Source organism: Lolium rigidum, chromosome 3 (genome assembly GCF_022539505.1).
Source record: "Lolium rigidum isolate FL_2022 chromosome 3, APGP_CSIRO_Lrig_0.1, whole genome shotgun sequence".
Classification (NCBI taxonomy): Eukaryota; Viridiplantae; Streptophyta; class Magnoliopsida; order Poales; family Poaceae; genus Lolium; species Lolium rigidum.
Window position 1 is genome coordinate 100,117,124 of NC_061510.1, and position 8,146 is coordinate 100,125,269.

Sequence of the window (8,146 nt, forward strand, 5' to 3'; positions counted from 1 at the left end):
TTCTGCCCGGCGCCGGCAACGGAGATGCTACATTGCTACTATACTATATACTGACACTCCAGCACGCCTGGACGACGGACGGGGCCGACGCAAAGGTACAGCACCAGCGCGATAAGAACAGGTGGAAATCGGAGAGACGAATCCGCTCCGTCCACCCCGATCGACTCGCCCGCCGGAGTCTAGCTGTCCTGTGCGCGGCCGGCCCAACCACCGGCGGCGGTGGAAGATCCGTCTCATCGCATCATCCGTCCGTGCGATCTCACCAAGACACCAATCAAGCGCGGATCATTGCGGCATCCAACCACCAGCCCCAGCAGGACGATTGGGGGAACACACGCGCGAGCGTCAACAGAGCCCTAGCTAACGCTGGACCTTTTTTCAAGCCGGTACTGGTCACGTAGGCTAGGCTACCAGTTATGGAAAGGGACACTGGCCTTGGCCGATTGCGTGGCCGTACGTCGCGGTGGGTGGATGCATGAGGCCGGGAAGGAAGAACATCTCGAGCAGTTCAGAGGTCTAGCTATGGCGTACGAGCGCGGTGGCACAGTGCGCGTGATGGCGAGCGGCCATGGTTGGGCGGAAGAAACCGTTAGGGATTGCTTGCTTGCTTGGGGCGTGATCCTGAGGCTTGGGCATTGATGGTAACACCAAATCTAGCCACACAAGAGCATGCGCTGTTCATCCTCTTATGCGCAAGTTAATTATCATGGCAATACTTGGTGATTCAAAGTAGGCATAGTCTGAACTATGGCTATTATTGACTAGTATATGCAAGTAGGAATACTTCCAACGTACTAGTTAGTAAAAGGTAGTAGGTCGTACTAGGCAAAATCTGGTTTTGGAGGAATCAAACAAGCCCGAAGACAGGTAAAATAAAATCCTGAAGAAAGTCCACTGAAAATCTAGCCACATGAGAGCATGCTGTTCATCGCCAGCAGAGTAGAGGCATGATCAAAACCGTTAGGGATTGGTTGCTTGTAATCCTGAGTCTTGGGCATTGATGGTAACCCCAAATCTAGCCGCACAAGAGCATGATGTTCATCGTCAGCGGAGTAGAGGCATGATCCTTACACGCAAGTTTGTATCATGTCGAATGCCCAGCCTGTGGATAACATACATTCAACATTCTGTCGGCTCTAAACTAGGGCTTTTGACTCTACGCACGCAAGTAGGAATACTTCCAACGTACTTAGTTGCAAAGTAGTAAAACGTAGTAGGTCGTATTAGGCAAAATCTGGTTTCGTTTTGGAAGAATCAAACAAAGTCCACTGAAAATCACACGGCCGGTTGCTGCTCTGAAAGCAAGTGTCGTCAAATGTGTATGTGGGAACACCGGAAAGAAACGCGGGACTGAAACTTGGAAATCGAAAAGGGAAATGTATAATTTCGTTGACACGCTGACGCCCGAGGAAAATCTAGAAAAAGAAAACGATAAACAAGATATTGCCCAGAGCGTGCGGCCACGACCAAACTTTTGGGGAAAAGATAATGGAAATGGAAAATAAAAAATCCTGGGCGGGGCCCAGGTGCCAGCCGCCCGCACGACCCAGGAAAAACCGGTACAAGAGCACCGAGACCAGGAGAGTGGAAGCCCAACAAAAAGGGGAGCCTTGTTGTTGCGCTCTAGCTAACAAACACTTCCTGGGCGTACAGACTACAGAGGTATAGCTGCATCGCATCGACGAAACAGAGCAGAGCAGAGGAGCGAGAAGAGATTGAGCTGTGGTATAGCGCCGCCCCTGTATCTCCGATGAGGAAATTGTGCCCAAACCTGGAGCGCGACGACGCGCTGGACACGGTCCTGGAGGTGCCGATCCCGGAGGAGATGTTCACCGGCGGCGGCGGGTCGCGCGGGTCCAGGTTCGGTTGCACGGGCGTGAAGGCGTGGATGCGCGCGCACGGCGCTCCGGACCGGTCCGGCGCTGGCGAGCCGTGCTCCATGAGCCGCGGCGAGCTGCAGCTGATGCTGGGCGTGATCGGCGCGCCGCTCATCCCGCTCCCCGTCGGCCACGCCAAGCAGTCGCCGTCCTCCGTGCTCTGCGAGCAGCTCAAGGGCGACCCCATCGTACGTCGTTTTTTTCCTCGATCGTGTGCTCGAGGCTTTCCCCTGCCTGCAGGTTGGTTTTAGTAGTAATCAACGATCGTTTGAATTGGCAGGAGTCTTCTTCGGCCAAGTACATCGTGCAGCAGTACATCGCGGCGTCTGGCGGTGAGTGGGCGTTGAACAAGGTGACGAGCATGTACGCGATGGGGCGGGTGCGGATGACGGCGGCCGAGCTCAACACCAACGACGCCGACGGCGCCACCGGCAATGGCAACGGCCACGGTCACCGCGGCGGGAAGAAAGGCGGCAAGGGCGCTGGCTCAAGTGGCGAGATCGGCGGGTTCGTGCTGTGGCAGAAGAAGCCGGAGCTGTGGTGCCTGGAGCTGGTGGTGTCCGGGTGCAAGATCAGCGCCGGCAGCGACGGCAAGGTTGCCTGGCGGCAGACGCCGTGGCACCAGTCGCACGCCTCCCGTGGCCCGCCGCGGCCGCTCCGACGGTCGCTCCAGGTGCGTGCCGTAGTTTCTGCTGTATGTACGCTCGCAACGTATACGTTACCCCTTGATTGGTTGCCGCCTTTCTGTACCGTGAGCGTGTTCTTTTGGTACTCCCCGTACGTACGCCTGGTATGCGTAGTACGAGTATGTTTTGACTGAACAAAACGAACTCCCTCCCACATACTAGATAGCTTGGCTTAGCTAGGATTGTGATTAAACTTAACGCAACAGCTCTGCACACTTGCTTACTATGATTCTGATTTCTGAAAGAAAAGAAAACAGTGTATAGCCTGAGCTGACGCAAGTCTAGCTAGACGTACGAACCGAGGCCATTGCTGTTGCTGCCATCGGTGGCTCTTAACTAGCTGTTGCGCTAGCTGTTGGTACTCCTCCTAATAGTCTTTCACTTAACTTAACATGGACATTGCCGATGGTACAGTACGCAGTACAGCGCTATGCAGGAAGCCAACCGTACGCCTGGTACAACACCATTGTCATCTGTACGTGATCCTTGCCGACGCGCGGCCGTGCTGGACCAACGGCGACTGTGCGGCGTTGATCAGGGCTGGCGTGTTACTACTGACAGCTCCCCTGCGCGCGCGCTGTCGGCGAGACAGGCCGGCGTTAATTCCCCGTACGGCGCGCGCGGGGACATAAATTACGCCCCTTGATCGGCCGCGGAATGATTGCGCGATCGAGCCGGCCGCGGTCAAGGTCCATGGCAAATGTCTGTCGGGGATAAGATCAAGATCAAGATCGCCTGCGTGCGTGCGTGCTCATCATGGAGCAGAGGAGAAGATCCAGGTATCTCGCAGGCACGTATACGTACGTATCAGTAGTAGATTTGGGCCGGGCGAAAACTCATCATTGCCGCCGTGGCGGTATCCGGTCGCGCCTGGGAAGGTAATTAGTGCTGTGATGATGACGGAGGGCGTGACCGCAGGTAGAAGATTAAGCGCGGAGACGCGGCGTGATTAGGGGGATCACTCCAACGTGCGTGCATGTGCGCTGCTGGCCGAACACTCCACATGGACATGGGCCTCCTCATCGCCCCGGCCGCCATCAAGGTCGGTTGGTGCCGCGCAATCTCTCCGTCCAACAGGCCAACTATCCCCGCTAATCGCGCCGCACCAACCCAACCCCATCGAGAAAAATACACTAGCTTTGCATTCCGCGTGCGCTCCCTCCATCGTGCGGTTGTTGCCGTCGTTATTTTTGACCCTATAGTCAACTCTCTAGCTCGACACGCCCAAGTCCACTCCGCACCGCTCGTTCCAACGTACTTTTCACACCTGCATGACGCGAAGCTGACGTCTGCTTTCAACGTGCAGGGCCTGGACCCGATGCTGACGGCGAGCCTGTTCGCGGAGGACTCGGTGTGCATCGGGGAGCGGAGCATCGGCGGCGAGGACTGCTTCGTGCTCAAGGTGGAGGCGGAGGCGTCCAGCCTGCGGGCGCGCAACAGCGGCAGCGTCGAGATCATCCGCCACACCGTCTGGGGATACTTCAGCCAGCGCACGGGCCTGCTCGTCCAGCTCGAGGACTCGCACCTCCTCCAGATCAAGCCCACCTCCGGCACCGGCAGCGTCTTCTGGGAGACCACCATGGAGTCGCGCCTCGACGACTACCGCGCCGTCGACGGGGTCAACATCGCCCACGCGGGCCGCACGGCGGTCTCGCTGGTGCGGTTCGGGGACGGGCAGGACGGCAGCACCAGGACGAGGATGGAGGAGACCTGGAGCATCGAGGAGGTCGACTTCAACATCCGAGGCCTCTCCATGGACTGCTTCCTCCCGCCCAGCGACCTCAGGGAGACCAAAGAGGCGCCGCAGGACGCCGTCGCTCCCGCCGTCGTCAAGGCACCGAGGCCGCCGCCGCTAAGGATACCGGCCGTCGTGGCAATACGCGTCGGGCCCTCACAGGTGGCCGCTGTCAACCTCGACGAATCGTCGGAGCCGCTAATCGCGAGATGATGACGTCGCCATAAACTGCTCCTACCCGTAAGTAGAGATCACCCCTGTAAATATGTTTCGAGTGAGATTCTTCTATATTCTTTTTCGAGGTGTGGATAAAGCCTCAAGCTAGAATTGGGGTCAGAGGAGTGAGAGAGTAGTGATTCGGACTAGATGCATGTATACTCATCGTCTAATTATAGATGTATTGTACTAATGAGCTTAATCAGCTCCGTCTATGTAAATGTGAAAGACAAAAAAAGAAACCCCGATTCTGCTTGCCAGCATGATAGACATTAAGTTGTGTTGCTCAACTTCAGTCCTTTACTCCTTTCAAGAAAATGGCACAGGGACTTCAGTTCACCTGAATGTACTATAAAGTGTTGACACTTGTCAGACGAGAAAATGTAAACAATGTATTCCATTTCTAGTAATTCGGACTAGATGTGTACTTAGCTAACTATAGATGTATATTGTATAAGGAGCTTAATGGTGCAGCTCAATGTAAATTTGAAGGAAATTCTTCGATTCCGCTTAATTGGTCGCATAATGAACATTAGCGGGTTTTTCATTTTGACAAAAGGAGGCATAGCAGGGCTCCCAATTTGAGAATTTTCACGCCCCTTATCCAAATATAGGTGACCAGGGCGGCAATAGCTTTGCCCACTACCCTCAACCAACGAGGCTGTAGGCCCATGCCTCCCGCATTCGTTGTTCCGACAATAGCAGAGCATAGATCTTCAATAGCATCTAAATTTTCCGTAGCAGTTTTACTTTTATTTCCTATAAAAATTAGTTTCATAGTTTTTTAGCAATATCAATAGAAATTAGATATGCCACCTTTGTTTCAGGGGTTTCTCAATATTCTCTTTAACCGATCGAATATATTCATATAAAATTAAGCGCATCTCATCACGGCTGGAAATACCCGTGACGAGACAAGTGGTAAATAGCAAAACAGTAAAATCTTCCTTACCAAACCACTTACCAATAGTGCAACGCTCCCCGGCAACGGCGTCAGAAAAGTGTCTTGATGCGTCCCAAGTATAGAAGATCAAATCTACTCCCTCCGATCCGAAAAATGTGTCGGACGGTTAGTGTAATTACGTTTTACCATTTAGCCCTTATAAAACCGGAAATTGACGCAACAGTTAATTAAGAACTGTTGACCGGGTCCTTTGCATCACCCGAGTCTATCTGGTGGAAGGTTCATGGCGTGGGTTGCGATGCGGGTCGGCGATGCGAACAGGGGCACGCTGCGGAGCAGGGAGAGCAGCTCGAGACGGCCCCATCGATTGGAGGAGGCCGGAGCGGTGGCTCCGCCGGTGGGAGCAACGGCGCCTGCACGGTTGGGGGCGAGCAGGTGCAGAGCGGACGTACGGCTCGAGGCGAGCATGGCGGGCAGCCGGACGGCTTTGGAAGGACGGCGGGCGTCCGCACGGCTGGAGCAGGGCGGCGAAGCTCAGCAAGGGCAAGGCACGCCGCCAATTTCCTGGGAAGAAGATGGGTCTGGTTCCTCTCCAGACTTTGTGCTTTTTGGGAGGATTCGGTTGGGGAGGAGGGATAACGGAGATCCTGGCTTGAAGGTGGAGTGCGGGTTAAGAAAATAATAAACGCAAGGTTGTTTCTATAAAATGGTTCCTCCGACATTTTTTTAGGATCGGAGGGAGTAGTAATTTTCAATAAGAAAGGTTGTCAAACCCACGAGGAGCTGAAGGTATTAGTTAGCGGATTTGACAAGTAATAATAACAAAAATGTAGCAGTTTTGGTATTATTGGTGTATAGTTTGCAATAAAATAAAGTGCAGAAGGTAAATTGCAATATGTAAACCCAATCCTCCATGCAGCAAGAGAACAAAGTCAAGGGTGTGCGTGTGTTTATATGAGACAAGTTTTCCCGAGGGCGGCCTGGATTTACTAGCATTAGAGTTCTACACAACATGGTAAATAAATTTTCAAGTTTCATTACCTTAGGGGCGGAGCATAATTTAGGTGCAGCCATAGATATGAGAAAATGCACCCCTTGTAATGGATCCTAGAGCTATTTTTATGTGCAAGTATATGAATCATTAAGACATAGATGTCCCACCATAGCAATAAGATTATTGGTCCCCGACATAAATCTCTATATGTTGGAGATATGCCCAAGCGGCAATAATAAAAGTATTTATTGTTATATCTTAGTGTTCATAAATGTTTACATCCCATTCTATAATTATATTAACCGGAAACATTAATACTTGCGTGTTTTGTAAACATAAAGGAGTCCCTAGTAAGCCTCTTGTTAAACTAGCTTGTTGATTAATAGATGATCATGGTTTCCTGATCATGAACATTGGATGTTATTAATAACAAGATCATATCATTAGGTGAATGATGTGATGGACATACACCCATAGTAAGCGTAGCATATGATCAAGTCATTTAGTTCTTTGTGCTTCAAGCTTTAATATGCATAGTAACTTAATCCTTCGACCATGAGATCATGTTAATCACCTACACCGGATGGATGCTTTGATGACACCAAACACTATTGCGTAAATGGGCTGTTATAAAGGTGGCATTAAGTGTTCCGAAAGTATAGGGTTGACGCACTTGTATCAATAGTGGAATTTGTCCATCCTAACGAAGAATAGATATGCTCGGGGCCCTCTCGGTGGAATGATATTTAATTAGCTTGGAAGCATGTGACTGGTTCACAAGGGATATCATATCACGGTACGAGTAAAGAGTACTTATCGATAACGAGGTTGAACTAGGTATGGAGATACCGACGATCAAACTTAGGATAAGTAAAATATCGCGAGACAAAGGGAATTGTTATTTTATGTGAATGGTTCTTTCGGTCACGAAGACATCGTTGAATATGTGGAACCTATTATGGATCTCCAGGTCCCGCTATTAGTTATTGATCATGTCCACATAGTTCTCGAACCGTAGGGTGACACACTTAAGGTTTGATGTCGTTTTAAGTAGATATGGAATATGGAATGGAGTTCGAATGTTGTTCGGAATCTCGGATGGGATCCAGGACATCACGAGGAGTTCCGAAATGGTCTGGAGAATAAGATTCATATATAGGAAGTCACTTTTCAAGTTTGGAAATGATCCGGTGCATTTATGGAAGGAGCTAGAATAATCTAGAACCTCCGGAAGAAATCACCATGGAAGGTGGAGTCTCGTATGGACTCTACCAATCCTAACCAGCCAACCAAGAGGGAAGATGGAGTCCATGGTGGACTCCACCACCTTGGCCGGCCAAGGGAGAAGGAAAGGGAGGAGTCCCACTTCCCCTAGGTTTCACCCATATGGAAGGTTTTGAGTTGGACTCTTATTCGAGTTTTGGGAAAACCCTAGGGGGGTCCACCTATATAAAGAGAGGGAGAGGGAGAGGGCTGGCCACCTCTTGAGCCGCACCACCAAAGGGCACCCAAGGCCGGCGTGAAGGAGATATGCCCTAGAGGCAATAATAAAAGTGGTTATTATTTATATCTCTATGTTTATGATAAATGTTTATATGTCATGCTATAATTGTATTAACCGAAACATTAGTACATGTGTGATATGTAGACAAACAAGAAGTCCCTAGTATGCCTCTTAAACTAGCTTGTTGATTAATGGATGATTAGTTTCATAATCATGAACATTGGATGTTA

General features: G+C 50.9%; 1 protein-coding gene across 1 annotated transcript; it reads left to right on the forward strand.

Moving 5' to 3' along the window:
* The first annotated feature begins 1,610 nt into the window (after positions 1 to 1,610).
* Positions 1,611 to 4,790, forward strand: LOC124697870. Its single transcript, XM_047230401.1, has 3 exons — positions 1,611 to 2,065; positions 2,158 to 2,550; positions 3,870 to 4,790. The coding sequence occupies exons 1-3, from the start codon at positions 1,751 to 1,753 to the stop codon at positions 4,509 to 4,511; spliced, it is 1,350 nt and encodes a 449-aa protein (XP_047086357.1). The 5' UTR covers positions 1,611 to 1,750; the 3' UTR covers positions 4,512 to 4,790.
* Positions 4,791 to 8,146: the final 3,356 nt, after the last annotated feature.